The sequence below is a fragment of the Spermophilus citellus genome (assembly GCF_964194105.1).
Source record: "Spermophilus citellus genome assembly, chromosome: 7".
Lineage (NCBI taxonomy): Eukaryota > Metazoa > Chordata > Mammalia > Rodentia > Sciuridae > Spermophilus > Spermophilus citellus.
Window position 1 is genome coordinate 82,460,088 of NC_138188.1, and position 16,951 is coordinate 82,477,038.

The following is a 16,951-nucleotide window of genomic DNA, read 5'->3' on the forward strand; positions in this document are numbered from 1 at the left end:
TATCTCAGTGATTAGAATTGAGGAGATGAACAGTTGATTTGTAGTTTAATGACATTAACCCTTAATGTCAATGACAAATCTGGTGACTTTAGATATATTTGGCATAAATGGCATTATGAAGTTTAGTGGTGAATTTAATTATTCAACATTGCTGGTTTAGAAAAAGGTGGGGGGGAGCCTGTCATTTAGCCTGGGAATGATAGAAGGAAATGATCTTTCCACAGCACAAACACATAAACAACTTTCCAGAGAGGGATCTCAAAAATCACCCTAACACTCTGTTCTTCTAGGCTTTATGCGAAATTAGCCTCCAGGTTTCATGGGAGGAAAAAACTCTACTGGTTTTACATGACTTATATACAAATCAGGTGTAACAAAATTGCTTCATAAAAAATTTATAGTTATAAACTTGTTCCTGTTCCTTCAAACTGATATTAACTCACTTTTTCTAGTTTGTATCACTTTGATAAGTGATCCCTGTATACTTTGTCTTTTACTTTTCTGTAAGCTGCTATATAGTTGTAAAGGTAATTTTTATCTTCTCCATTCAACTGAAGCTTATTTTCATAGAATTTCTTTCATAATTTTATGTGAAGAGGAATGCAGCACTAAACATGGGAAGATTTTGTTGTTATGTAGTTTTAAAACCCTAAAGTATTTTTTTTTTTTTTTTTTTTTTGCCATCTGAGAACTTAATGGATACCCCTTCAGGTCAAGGACATCAATTTGAAGGCAAGAAGCAATTCTTCCCATGGCCAACATCACCATACTTAAAATAGTCAGCTGAAGGCTGATGCCCACTGGGCAATTAATTTACCGTCTACATTGATTATATGTCACAGTATTTTGAGAGTCTCAAAATATTCCCCATGTTCATCAAGGAATTATCAACTGTTCTAATGATAATGCTAATTTAGTTCCCAGTTACTTAACCACATTCAAATGAAATGCATGACCATGTCTTATATAAAATAGCTCCTTTGCTTCATGTCACACTGTGCTATCAAAGCACAATATTTCTATAGTACTTTTTTTACACTAACTGCAGTAATAAGATAATCAGTGAATCATGAGATCCAGGAAGCAGCTAAGCCTGAAATCAGCATTTATGTAACAGAAGTCAATTGTCACAAATTTCTACAAAGATCATAGTAAAGTGTTACTATTCTTAGTTTCAGATAGAAAAAAAAACTCCAGGAAGTATTGCTGAAGGTTGAATAAAAAGAAAACAGGAAAATTCTATGTGCAATTCAGATATAGATAATTTCTGAAACAAATTTATTATTAAAGATCTGCCTCATATTTCCTCTTCGTGGTTAATTTTGGCAGTGCTTTAGTTGTTGAGGGAAGGTTCTTCTGAAGCATCTTCTCAGTTTGCCAGCCTGTGCATTAAGTGCAAGGCTATAAATATAATAACCCTTTGAAATTTTTTAAATATAGTTGTAGTGGACACAATATCTTTATCTATCTATCTATCTATCTATCTATCTATCTATCTTGTGCTAAGAATCAAATCCAGTGCCTCACACATGATAGGCAAGTGCTCTACCACTAAGCCACCACCCAGCCCCACTTTTTTTTTTTTTAATTTTTTATTGATTATTTAAAGCATTACATAGCTCATGATATATCATCTTTCATACATTAGACTCAAATTGTGTTTTGAACTCCCATTTTCACCCCAAATATAGATTGCAGAATCACATCTGTTACATATTCACATTTTTACATAATGCCATATTAGTGTCTGTTGTATTCTGCTACCTTTCCTAACCCCTACTATCACCCCTCCCCTCCCCTCCCCTCCCATCTTCCCTCTCTATCTCCCCTGCTGTTGTTCAATTCTCTCCCTTTTTTTTCCCTCCCCCTTGCCCCTCATAGCCTCTTGTAATTTTATGTATCCTTGAAGGTCTCCTCAACAGACACTTCTCAGAGGAGGACATACAATCAATCAACAAGTTCATGAAAAAATGCTCACCATCTCTAGCAATCAGAGAAATGCAAATCAAAACCACCCTAAGATACCATCTCACTCCAGTAAGATTGGCAGCCATTATGAAGTCAAACAACAACAAGTGTTGGCGGGGATGTGGGGAAAAAGGTACACTTGTACACTGCTGGTGGGGCTGCAAAATGGTGAGGCCAATTTGGAAAGCAGTATGGAGATTCCTGGGAAAGCTGGGAATGGAACCACCATTTGACCCAGCTATTGCACTTCTCGGACTATTCCCTGAGGATCTTAAAAGAGCGCACTATAGGGATACGGCTGCATCAATGATTATAGCGGCACAATTCACAATAGCTAGACTGTGGAACCAACCTAGATGCCCTTCAATAGATGAATGGATAAAGAAAATGTGGCATCTATACACAATGGAATATTATGCAGCACTAAGAAATGACAAAATCATAGAATTTGCAGGGAAATGGATGGCATTAGAGCAGATTATGCTAAGTGAAGCTAGCCAAGCCCTAAAAAACAAATGCCAAATGTCTGCTTTGATATAAAGAGAACAACTAAGAACAGAACAGGAAGGAAGAGCATGTGGAAAAGACTACAGATAACAAAGACGAATGGGGGGAGAGAAACGGAGAGAGAAGGGAAAGCATATGGAAATGGTAGGAGACCAGCCCCACTTTTGACATTTAAATATGAGCTTCCCTCCACTGTATGACTAGTGTTAGGTTCAAAGGAAATACGAAAGATGAAGTGAGACTCCTTCGCTGCTTACTCTGAATCTAATAATAGGACAAATATGAACTCATGGAAATTGAAACACTAGATTTGCAATTACTGAGTTTACGATTAATAAATATTATTTATTTACCCTCTGGAAAGAGGGGCAAAAGCTTTTCATATCCTCACTATTGTCCCTTGCCTAGACATGTTAGGAAAAGGATTCATAATCCAGTTTTCTATAAAACAATAACATGTCCAACTGTAATATCATTTCTATAGCAAAGGACTTACAGTCCTGAGACTATATTAAAATGTCTTCACAGTCCATTAACAATGGTTATCAATATTTTCCTTTCCATATTTCATGTGAAATCCTATCTAATCTGGAGTCAGGGCAAATATTGCATGCACTATTAACTAGTCCAGAATTTTCTTTTTCAGCAAGTTTATGGTTTAGATGTTAGAAATGGACCAGGAATTATAAATAAGTTTGAAGCTGTAGGAAGTGTAGAATCTGGTGAATGTAATATTATCAGGTTTTGATGCATACAAAGAACTGCAAAATAGAACAAAGCTATTTACAACTAGGTGACAAACTTTTAAGGAATATACATTAAATTAGGGAAATTGGCATGAACTCAATATATCAAGGGAAATCAACAGTGAAGAAGTAAATACATTTTAAATACAATCAAACACAGTTCAGAAAAATCAAAGTAAGCCATTTCATTTATTCATATTTTCAAGCATCCTAAAAAGTCAGTAACTTTTAGATCCACAATTTGACATTTCCAAACAAATTACTTCTGACAAAAAAAAAATCTCTTGGCTATAGTTCTTCCAATAATTATTATTTGTTGAACATATTTCTATAGCTTATACAAAAATTTGCTTTAGAATCATTAAAAGAAAAAAAAAATAAAAGAGACCCTTTTCTTCAATGGATACGTGTATGTGCTATACATTTTATAGTTAAGGATGTTGCCATTACCCTGGATGAAGTATGTGAATGTGTTTGTGGATACCTACCTTAAACCAATAGTTAATTGTGAAAGAAATTGGAAAAACTAGATTAAATGTTCAAAGTAAAATCCTGAATAAACCATTCAAATGTTTTATAGTAAAAAGAAATTCCTTTATCTGGATACTAACTCCTAGCTTCTTTATTTCTTAGCATTTACATGATTTCAACCCCCAGTGCAGACATACTCCATGCCCATCTGCATGGCTCTCCCTAGAGAATTCTCTTTCTCTAAAGTTTTTGCAGCTGCAGACTTTAGAAGAAACCCTTCAGAATGACAACTATTAAAAAAAAAAAAAAAAAGCCTAAGATGGGGACTCTGAGGCAGGTCTGGGCAGGAGATCAAGATTACTTACTGCTATTTCAGGAAGGGAGAGAGGCATAGAGAAGATAGGGTCACCGACAGAATGACAAACACAACTAAAAACTTTCTCACAGTTTATGAGTTTAAGGACTCCTGTGGACAGATAGTCCTGATAGGGTGGTACAGGTCATGAATTCAGATTCCTTTCAGATTGTACTTTGTTTCTTAGCCAAAAAATAAGACTCTTTGTTGTCTAAAGGACCAAGTGAAAAGTTGGTGATTTCTTTTAAACTCCCTCCTCAATCCCAACTTTGAAAATCAAATGGAGACTGTAGACTCTCTTCCCCCAAGAAAATGGAATACAGTCGTGCATGTAAATGTTTATGTACAATTTCAAGAGGTCTCTGAATACCCTGAAGTCCATAAATGAAGAATCCCTGTTTCAATGTTCTGAATATAAAGTTATGCTTCACTGATATAAGTGAGCATTATCATCTTTATGCAAGACTGACGGTGCATTTAAAAAAAAAGAAAAGAAAACAGCTGCAGGATGAATTTCATAGCAGGCTATTGAACATTTGCAAAGTGAATTTCTTTCTTTTTTTTTTTATCCTACCAGAAAGACATGAAAATCTTAAAGGAGCCTTTAAATAATCTAAAAAGTAGTTCTTTTTACTTCTCTATTCAGCAGCTTTAGATAGTTTTAGCCTTTGACTTTAGCTAAGCCTTCTTATTAACATAACTGCTTCTTCCATCTCATCATCATTTGAATAAGTATGAATCTAAAAAATATGAATCATGTGTGTGTGTGTTTATATTCTCATTGAGAACATATTAAGCCCCTACAGATTGTTGTTTTATTATTACACATTTATTTTGTTCCTATTCAAAGAAATAGTCAACACTTTTAAGATTCATCCAAGAATCATTTTCTTCTCATAAAGAAAAATCATAAAATCTTAACCAGTTTCATAATTTAGCTGAATCTCTCTGTGAGTCAGCATTTAATCTTGGTGTTGACTGGGTAAGTGTTCTTTAGTCAGTGTTTTCACCTTGATTCAAAATATGATAAGGTGCCAGCTACTCTGATGCCACTTCCCCTCCAAGGAATGACCCCACAGGGTGGCATGCCTGCCATTAAGGGCTGCTGGGCCACTTAAAAGCATAAGTAAGAGACAGACTGGCCCTGTTATAAACCTTGTCTGCTCTCAGTCCTCATTTACTTGCTTTATAGGACATAGTCTTTTCATGAGTCTAGTCACAGAGGTCTTAGAGTACATTTAATAAAATTGAACTTGTGTAAAAAACAAAATTAGACACCTTTTAAGAGCTTCAGAAAAGAATTAAAAATAAACAGTAATTTGGAGAGAAAAGTATGTAATGATTTAATTGAATCATCTATAGGATTCATTTAGCAAATGATTTTTCCATTATAATTAAAATTTCATGACAAATGAATATGTAACTAAGATACATTAAGTATATCCTGTCCAAAGGTTTGTTTTATTTTTAAATTTTCTGATTTTTTTATAATGAATGATACAGAAGACCAGACATTATTTTTTTTCACTTATGTGGCTATAAGACACTTTTGTAGCCAGAAGTAAAGTTTAGCATTTGAATCACTACTGAGAAATATGACCATTTCTATAAAAGCTTAGGGACTCTTAAAATATTCTGGGTGCAACAGCTCCCCCAGTGTTGTCTCCAGGGGTTTTGCAAAAATGTATCACGCTGTTGCTCTTAAATTTTCTCATATATGCTCTTATAACTGAAATTTCAACTGCTAAGCCTTATCCTAAAAAGTCTTATGGAAATAGTAGAATAATTTCAAACAAATTGATTTGGATAACTCAAATCAATTTAAGATAACTATGGAAAGAGAAAGCAAAAATCTAAAGATATTTCCTGCCAGTTTCCTTAGGACATATATGCTGTTTATATAGTTTGTTTTAGTATTTTTAGACCTTGAAAATTCTAAAACTTCTCAACAAAATATCTTTGGGAGCCACACAGTGTATGATCCATAATGTCTTTCCAGGATGTGGCTAAAATAAGACATGGAGATTTAGGATGATTCTTTATGTTTATCAAATTGTTATAAAGCATGCAGTCTCTGGAGGTAGATTGTCTGGCTTCAAGCCCTGGCTCTGCCAATTGCTCACTGTGTCTTGGCAAGTTGCTTAAATGCTAAATATATCAGTAAACTAATAACTACACTCCCACAAGAGTTAATATGAGGATTAAATCAGTTTTATATGGAATGTCCATCAATAGTTCCTAACATAATAAAGAATTTACATATAATTCAGCATACACATATATGCAGATTTAGATATAATATCTATTTAAAAACTGGGGAGGAAGGGAAGGAAAGGGGAAGTACTGGGGACTGAAGCACTTTGTATTTCCTGAATGGATGATTACATCCAAAAGAACCCCACTATTATATATAACTATAATGCACTAATAAAAGCATTTTTAAAAGCTGATCAAAAATTATCTGCACAAAAGATTTTTAAGAAGGAAACCGAAAAGTAAAGTAGCATGCAATTATTTATGTCATAAAGTTTAATTTTTGAACTCATATTCTATATAGTATTTCAAGGCATGAAAATTTTCTGCTGGGTGTCGCCCATTGCTACCTAGCAGTAAGTAAACTATTGACTATTCTGTAATTGATTATTTCTTTCATAATAGTTGGAAAGCAAAAAATTCACAAAAATTCAAAACATATGCTTTTAATTTGACCATTATATTACTCTTTTAAGCACATAATACTAAATCAAGAAAACCATTTTTAAGAACTACTATATTACTAAAATTTTGCAATATGGTTAGTGTCTTACAGTGAAAGCACAGCCTCACCTTAGGTATCTTTGCCTGTAACTTTTATTGCCAACAGGACACTTTTAGGTAAGGAGAAATCTTTTTGCCCATGTGGTAATTTCTAATAAAAAGGACATTAATGAATATTACTGAAGTTATTTGATCAGATGGTATGCTAATGCTCTCTGGAACTGCAGAAAAATTATGTTTTATCTTAGCCTCACACCTATCCTTTACTATAAAACAAATCCAGATTAAGAAATGCTACTGTTTTTATAAATGCAGGTTGTCCCTCCTAATTTCTGCTCACCTCTTTTAATCCTGGAAAATATTTTATTCTTCAGCATTTCTCCAAGGATATTTGGGTCATCTCTAAATTAAAAAAAAAAAAGCAAAAGAAATTAAAAGGGGGAAAGGGGAACCAAATCAACTCAGTGATTATATAGACACATGAGTTGCAAATTGTTCCAAGGTTAAAATCATCAATTCCAGATTAACCATAAGATATGTTGTTACAGACAAATCTATCAGTACAGTACAGAGGATACAATAAAGCTAGATAGATAGAAAGTAAAAACCCACTTCCAGCAGAAGCTATTTTTAAGAAACTAATATACTATGTTATTTTTTAAAAATCCTATTTGGATTATTTTACTCTAATAGAAATCATTTTGTTCAATAAAACGACTTTCAAACTTGTTGGGTTTAAGTATTTAGACTTTAAATGACCTTTGAAATCATCAGGAGAGCTTACTCATTGACCTTAGACATTTTTAGTAATGAACTTTCTTAACTCTAAAAACCACTTCATAGCTTAGAATTGTGCATCAAGTCAGTTGGTAAGATATAACACTTAAAATATATACATCCAGTCATTAATGGAGCTATTATTGGGTAATTCCATATTTAGTATTAGTTGCCATTCTCGATGCTTGATATACATTATCTCTTTCAATCTCATAATGACCCTATAGGAGGAGAGGATATTACACAGAATATAGAAGCACTCAAATGAACAATTCACAATATGCAAACGAGAAAAGATGAAATGAAAAGTGAGTGATGAAAGGTCACTTGTCAAAATTAGACCAAGTTTTCAGTATTAGACTATCTGAAACTAATCTTATAACTTCTAACTAATCTCATGACTCATAAGGTAGTGCACTGTACTGGGCGTATGAGGTAAAAGATAACCAATCATCCAAGTTTGCCTGAAAAAAAATTTTCAGTGCTACAAAAGGGAACATATTGGATCATATAAAACATGTAATTTGCAGTCATTTTAACTTTCACTTTGCCACAGGAGATAAAATAATTTTCATACCAATATTAAAACACAACAAAATATAGAAATTATCTATTTTTTAAAAGTTTTGCTATACAGTGGACAAATATAATAAAGGCAAAGCATATAATTGTGAACAAAAGGGGAAGGAAGAAATGTGTACCATTTTTGAGAAACAATTATCACCACACACCATATTAATTATACAGTCCTAATCTTTTCAAAGATTTTTTATCAAAATCATAATTTTTATAACAAATAATTTAGGATTAAATGAATATCAATTTCCATTCTATTATTTCAATAACTTTTTCTATGTCTAGAATTATTGTCAGAAAACATCTTTATGTTCCTGTTGACATTAAGCTCAAGAAAAAAAAATAAATTGAGAGTATTCATTTCATTCTATACCAAGGTCTGTTCCAGATTGTGAGATTCCAGAAATAGATTAAATGAATGACTCCAGAAAAACAATTAAGCCTAAATTCTGGCCTCTCTAAAGGTTACTTTAGAGTGGGAGAGAAAGACCTGATTGCTAACATAAATATCATATCATAAATATCATTTAAACGAAGGAGAAGGTACATAATGAAGACTTCCTGAAAGGGAAAGTGATTCATGGGAAAATTTACAATGGTCATGGTATTTTACCTGCTTTTTTTAAAAAATAGTATGTGATTTTACTAAGTGGAGGTAGTGAGAAAGAAATGTTGCAAAGAAAACAAGATGCAAGTCATACTTAGGGAAATATGAGTCACCTCAAGAATTTGAAAAACACAAGGTATGGAAGAAGGGGGAGATCAAAAGATGGCATTAGAAATGAAGGTAGAGGAGACACTAAGAAGGAACTTAAGTTCGAAGCAGTTTAGACTTTAATCCTGCAACATGCTATGCAATAAATAACATGGCCGTTAAATGGAAGAATTAGGCATTCTTTATGTAACCTTTATAGTAATTGACTTATTTCTATTGCCCTTTCCACTAAATACCCCAAGAGAGCAGAGATCTTGTATTGATTGAGGCTATGTCTCCAGAACCCAGAAGAGTACTTGATACACTAGTAAGCATTCAAAAAAGTTATTTGTTGTATCATTCAATGTTTGGAAATAATGTGGTTGCAAGGGTTATCTTGCAACAGGAGACAAAAATAGAAGCAAAGAAACCAGTAAAGGATCATTGTGATAGGACAAGTAAGGGAAAAAGAAAGAATGTGGATAACATCAATAAATTTCTTACAGACTCAACAGGACTTAATAATGAATGTATGGGTTGATAGGAGTCCAGTAAAGTAAGAAGTCAGATATTACAGAAGGGTTTCAAACCAGGGTAACTAGATAGATGATGATGTTTTAACTAAGACAATATTGTAAGAGGAGAAGAAGGTTCAAGGAAAATGGTAAAAGATCGCAACAACATGGATAGAACTGGAGATCATGATGTTAAATGAAATAATCTAGGCACATAAATAAAAATATCAAATGGTAAAATTAGAAATGAAGAATCCAAAAAAGTAGTAGTCATACAAGTTCAGAGTAGAATATTGGCTACCAGAGACAGGGGAGAGTAGGAGAAAGTGGGAGAGGTTGATTGATAGGTACTAAGTTATAGTTAGAAGTAAGGATTCTAGTGTGCTATTGCACATAGATAATGATAATATACTATATATTTCAAAAATCAAGAAGAAAGGATTTTAAATGTTTTTCATCATAAACAAATGATAAATGTTTGAGGAGATTGAGATGTTTTATCTGACAAAAACATTACACAATGAGTACATGTATTGAAACATCACTAGGTTCCACTCTAAATGTTTATAATTTTTAAGTTTGTAAGTATCAGTTAAAAATAAATTTAAACTTAAAGCTTAAAAATAAGATTGAATTCAAACTTTCTGAGGACAAGATTTGTTCATGATCTGATAGTCTCCAGGCAACAGTACAAGAAGAAAAGACTTCACCAACTTTAGTACTTATGTGAATAAAAACAGTGATTTAATGTATTTTAATGGTTCATATGTATGGTTTATCCATATATTTTAAATGCATTAGAGGGATGAGAAAATTATTTCATTCATTATCAAGTCCATTTGAGATTATAATTGTGGTTTGCTATCTCTAAAGTATAAATGGGGAGGTATAAATAGATTAAATAAATGACTCAAAGAGTCCTGAATTGCCTCTGGGAGAAAAAATACAGGCACTTTAACTGTCAATCCAAGTTATCATCACAAATTTTATTACCTGGTAGACAAAATATAGATGTGATAGAATGTAAAATAAACTAGAATGATTTAAATCTGTAATAGAGTTTTGAGGTTGTTGAGAGTTGTTTCAATTCTTCATTTTACTGACTGCACATTAGAAATTGCCAGACAGATACAAAATAGTACATCCAGCACAAACTTATTACTTAAATGAAAATGTTAAATCTCTGTAATCTCCTTCTTTCACAAATCTTTTCTGAGAAAAAAAACATATAACTATTTCACTGGCAAAATATTTTTCCAAGATTCTATAAGACATTTAAAGAATTCTTTTGTTCTCTTTAACATGAACATGAGAAAAGTGTAGTCTTGTGATCATATAGTTTCTTCATACCATCCCTTTCAAAATCACTCTAAGTTTCTATAAGTATTTGGAAAAAAAAAAAAAATATATATATATATATATATATGTTGGTCATTAGTCCCTAAAAGTCTCAATGAAAGAAAACAGTTTTTCTTCTCTAGAACATAAAAAGGATTACAAGGGATTTTTTGAATTATGGTCTTCAGAATAAAATAGCTTATTTATTAGAAAATCTTGATTCTAATGCAGTTTAAAATATCTATAACCATATCTGGGTTATTTGTGATTTAAAAAAACTAAGAAATTCACTTTAGTGGCTTTGAAGAGCTCTTAAACCAATAGTACTTCTAAAAAATAATGATCTTGAGTTTTGAAAATTGAATAATTTTCAAGAATCTTGGAGCTGGTCCGTTGTCTTGAATGCAATTCAAATACTAAGGTGATGCTGTCACATGAGACATTGGGGATAAATGGCTAAAAATCTACAAAAGAAAATAAGCCAGAATATTTTGAAATTTTAGAATGAGAATTAATCAACTCTAAATATTTCCCAGGACCAGTAATGCAATATACAATTATTACCGATTGAAAATAAGACAGAAAAACTGTAGTTACCAACAGCAGACTTCTACCACGTAAAATAGACTTAAAGAATATCATTCTATGTAATGTCATGTGTAGTTAATTAAAAAAAAAAGAATACCATTCTAATTTTTATAAATTTCCTTAGACTTACTTAATTTTTTATAACAAATATAATAATGGGCTGTGAAGTTACTTTCAATCTTCAAAACATAACTAACTTCCCTAGAGAAAACAACTAGGAAATAAATTGCAGATCAGATGAAAGCAAAAGTATTCTAAAAAGAACACTTTAGTTCAAATAACAACTACTCTCAATTGGTGGTACTAAATAAAATACAAAAGACAAACAGCTCCAATGTGGAATTTCTAATTCATGAGGAATTGAGGACTCTTCATTTGATTCCTTATTATCATTGAGAAATGTGTCACTGATGAATTTTAAGGCTGCCTGAAGTATTAACCAAAGAATTATAGGTAGAACTAATATCGAAATGTTTTGTGTTCACATAGATAAGAATCTTGATGAAATACTTCAGTGTTAATTTCTTAACAATAGTGAAACTGATGAGAAAAATTAACTTGTTTCTATAAAGCACCTATTAGGCTTAGCTCTTTTGGCAGTGACCTTGTGAAATCCAGTGAATGGAAAAATAAAGGGAAGATAAAGAAGAAAAACAACCTAACACAAAACCAGGCCCAACATGACAGTGCACATAATAGATGGGATGGGAACCTATAGGAAATGACACTGAGGGAGACTTCAGGATTAGGTGCAGTGCATAAATTCTGGGGTAGAATGGTACATGTGGTGGTATTAGAGAGGGGAACAAATGGAGAAATAATCTTCTCAGGTGAATTTAATAAGTAAAGGCAGAAGGAGACAGTTATAAACAATGTAAAAGACGACAGCTCCTAGAGCAGTGGATGCTAAGGCTAGTTAGGAAAGATGAGGTCCCTCACTGGAGAAAATTGTCTACCAGGATGAGACTTGGAACGTTTATCTATAAATTTTTTCTGAGGAGCAGCTATAGCATAAAGGTTAAAAGGTCCAAAGCTTTAAGACTAACTACCTGATATGGCTGCTCACTAGTTATTTGACTTTGGATTAGTAGTTTAATTTTCTTTCCATTTCCTTATCTAATGGGAATGATATGTAGCAATACAAGTAAAATGCTTACAAGGTCATTTTATTCTGATATCATTAAGGGAAGGGTACCAGTTTAAAAACAACCGAAGGGGTTCTCCTAGCCAAAAGAGCTAAGATATAGTAAAAAGAGGTGAGACTACAGGCTGGGGAAAAGCTCAGGCAGCAGTACTGTAGTAACCCAGTTTTTACCCTTAACATCCATGACCCTTTATCAAACTGGAATATTGATTTCAGGGTTTTTATGTTTAAATATAGTAATGACCTTTATGTTCCCCATATTGTTAGCTAAGTGTTTCAGTTTCCAATCTCTGTGCTCTCTGAAACAATATCCAAAGAGAAGATTCATGATGAACTTTCACATTTAAAACCTAGATATTCTAGATCCTGACCTACAAGGGTGCTGACAGTTCATTTGACCTCAATAATTGCTGATAAAGTTCTTCTTTGTTCGTTTTGGGGTAAAATTAATGGCTTTGAGGAACATTATAGAATATAGGTTAATATTCAGTATAAATGAAAACTTCTTTGGGTTCTAATTCTATGCATGATAAATTGGGAATTTTATTACTACATTTAACCTTTAGCACATCTTTCTTTAAAATACAGATCCAATGTAAAATCTAGCATTTGCATACATGGTTGTAATTTGTGATGGTCACCCTCTCTAACCTGTAAGGCTCTGAGTTCATAAGAAAGACATGAATTACAATGAGAGCTAATATTTCCATCACTGGTGCTCATGCACACAATTTCTTTACAGAACTTTTTTTGTGTCGTAAGGAAAAACCATGCACAGTCCAGTCTGACTTGCCAAAAATTCTAATGAGAATCAAGAAATATAGATGTAAAAAGTAAATATGTCGTATATACTTATTTCAGGTAAAAATCATTTTCTCTTCATCTGAAACTTTATCTTTTAAACTTGAGCAATTGGCCAGAACAAATGCATTCTGTTCTTTGAAACAAATCAAAGTTATTTATGTCAAATATTCTACTTAATAGAGGTGTGCTGGGAACTGTAACAATTGATATGATCAAACAAGAAATAAATGATTTTCAGTTTAGTTTCTGATCTTAGCTTCTGCACCAGAGTACAAAATCAGAATTGCTTATTTTTCTTGTACCGCCACCATCGCTCTGTTGATCAAATCTACGTCCAATAAAGAAATGAGCAGGAACTCACAAATCCTACCAACTCTGGGGCATCCATCAGTCCATGGAAATTGTTCTGCTTGAAATCCCTTCAAAGCAGGAGTATGCTTGACTGTTTATATGTTGTCAGTGAGAATTTATGAATTTCTCCTTTCTGCTTTGTCTTAGGATTATTTCAGAAATGCCCATTCAAATATCAGTCAGACAAAATCGCTGCACTGTCTTCGAAGTTGTACTACAACTGTGAAAGCAGCAGCAGTAACTACTAAAACCCTGACCTTGACTTGTTGATCTTCTTTTAAGGAAAAGCTAGAGGACAAAGGGAGCATAATGTAAACAAGTGATTGCAGGCATTTAGGAAAAGAAATATTTAATTTCTTTGTAATTCATAATATACTTCATGTACCTTTTATAAACTTAAAAGGAAATAATGCTATAAAGAAAGGAATGGGGAGATCCATCTGTATGAGTATAGTTTTATAGAAGCGGCTGGGAAATGACATTCCTATTAATAATATACAGATAATTTAGATATCACAGCTGGAAAGCTCTAACTGCTGTATTTCTGTAACTGATCTAATCCTTGTGTGTTCTCTTGCTCTTTTGCAGGCAGACCAGTAATGATTGTGGTGGAATATATGGAGAATGGATCCCTAGATTCCTTTTTGAGGGTGAGGTGCTCTTTTCTGATAGCATTTAAATAAGCTATTCTCAGTTCTAGATTTGAAATCATTTATTGTAAATTAAATTTTGCATAATGTTATGCATGGGTTTTCTGTAAAGAATAGCAGCAATTTCTCTAACATGCATTTCTCTGATATTGTGATACTTTAGAATATTTTAAGGGGATAAGATGTACACTTTATAATTGATTTCTTCAATAAATTTACTTGCCATATTAAAATACATATGTCTTTGTGTGTGTGTATATATATACATACACACACGTATATTCCAAATGATATTATCATAAAGAAGGAAATGAAACTGCATCCCCTCCCACAGCCACTCATTTAATAATTTAGTATGATATTTTATCCACTGTCTATAATGCTGAGACCCTTCAGTTCCTGATAGCTTACCAAAATGACTCAAGTTTGCTTCAGAAAAATAGTTCTATCAATTTTGTCCTTCTTAAGTTTATTTGAAGGACTGTTCACAAAAGAAGAAACATAATTCCTTCAGTGGTGATTTATTTTAAAATAAAAATTTTAAAGCTTTCTTTTTAAAGTGACTTCTCTTTAACAGTATAGTGTATACAAAAAAAACTAAAACATTGTTTTCTATAATGGTATAAAATAACAAAGCTGAGCAAGCACCAGAAAGTTATATTTCAAAGTGTATTCATAACCTGTTTAATATTTAAAAAGCCATCATATGCTTGGAAACTCCTCATTGATGGTGAAAAAAATAAACATAAAAAATCACTACCATAAATATTTTTCATCCCTGGCAGAGGTCGTATATTTGCACATCTCTGCATTCTTTAATATCTGTCTAATAATACACATAATCATTTTACTTGATTACAAAATGACTGAAATTTTGCCTTTTGGAATGTATTATATTTCTCTATATATTCATGTGAAAATGAGGCATTCTTTCTTCACTTTATTTTTTGCCCATGTTATTTGAATGTGCTCCCTTTGCATATCACTTTTCTCTCTTTATCTCATTTTCATTTATTTTTCTTGACTCTGTGCCCTCTTCTTCCAATTGCTTTCAGTGTTAGCAGCGATGATGTACTTACACTGTGACTGGACATGATGTCCTGATTTAATACAGAAGCTGAATTCAGCAAAATCTTTGGCTTCTCCTAGAGCAGTACCACTTTCATAATGCATACTCTCAACCACATGTGCTCATTAAGGCAAAAGGAAATTCAAAGGTGTTTGGAACATGAATGGTTTATTCTTTTCTGTAGCCATTTTTGAATGTGTTATTTTATAGCTATATTCATTTCACCAGTAAATGTCCTAAATTATTTTAGAAAAATTTATCAGGACCACCTATGGTACTTGAAATGCATCCTTCCATTATGTTTATTCAAAAACATAATTTCATCAGAAACATATCAAAATGTTTCATCATCAATAGCTGTTGAAAATTGGGTTAAATGACTACATCAGCAAATTAGGTGAGAAATGTTAGTTTCAGATATAATTCTTATTCTGTTGAATCATGAATCCATTATAATATGTTATAAAAAGCCAATGATACCTTATAAACAAAATATTTACTTATTATCATCCTAGTCAGGCATGGTGACACACACCTGTATTCCCAGTGGCTCAGGAGACTGAGGCAGGAGGATAGTGAGTTTAAAGCCAGCCTCAGCAAAGTAGTGAAGCCCTCAGCAATTCAGCGAGACCCTGTCCCTAAATGAAATATAAAAAAGGACTGGGGATGTGACTCAATGGTTAAATGCCCCTGAGTTCAATTACCAGTACCAAAATAATTAAATAAATATGCTAATCCATGTTTATACGTGGTATATTCCATTATCTAAATTTTGAAAGTTAATATTTTTCGCTCTTATTATATACTTTGTAGTTTGACCTTAGCTGAAGGTCTGAAGAAAAAAGTCAATGTTTACCTGATGGTAAACCACCACTCTAAGGACCTGAACACCCATCTACGTTAATCTTGCTATGTAACCTCGAACAAGCATGCTATCAACCCCTCTATACTTCTGACTCATTTATAAAACAGGAATTTGAATAGTACCTGTTCAAATATGCATATATTATAAGGATTGAGTTGATTACTGTAAAGCTTTTAGGGTTATATGTGACCAATGAAAGAGGAAGGAATCCAATTCAAGTGTCCATGACTCAAAAAGCCATGCTCGCATATCCTATAAGTACTTTTAATTAACTTGCTTACTACTTTTCCTTATAAGTCCACTGCTATCACCCCCTCTTCACATACAGTTTCTACTAAAATAAAATTAAATGGTTAAAATGCAAAAAAAAAAAAAACAAAACCAGGGGGGGTGGTCAGAAGTTTAGCAAGGTGATAGTGTTTTAAATTTCTTTTTAATTCAAAGCTAAGATACTAAAAAAAAAAATCAATGAATGGAGGCAATAAACAAGGCTAATGCTCCTGCATCACCCTTCTTTAATATTCTTACCCTTCTTTGTAATATTATCCCTTCTATGCCAGAAGCACAAAGGGCTTTATAAACTTTATGTCAATAGCGGGCACTCAACTCCCCGTGGCAAGCAGAAATAAAATATATAAGTCAATATAGCCCATAAATTCTCAAAAGTGAAGTCATTTTTCAAACTACTGCTTTAGAATTTGATAATCACAGCTTCTCTGATCACAGAGGAGGAAGTGGCTAAATGCACTGCATCGTAGGGAGCCATCCATGGCTCA

At 32.7% G+C, this 16,951-nt stretch overlaps 1 protein-coding gene across 1 annotated transcript in view; it reads left to right on the forward strand.

Annotated features, from left to right (window-relative positions):
• Window positions 1-16,951, forward strand: part of EPHA6 (EPH receptor A6) — a gene marked incomplete at both ends in the record, with an annotated part of 842,065 nt that overhangs the window by 698,131 nt on the left and 126,983 nt on the right. The window contains 1 exon segment of the mRNA XM_081301897.1: window positions 14,184-14,241. Within this exon segment, the coding sequence (XP_081158023.1) occupies window positions 14,184-14,241 (58 nt within the window).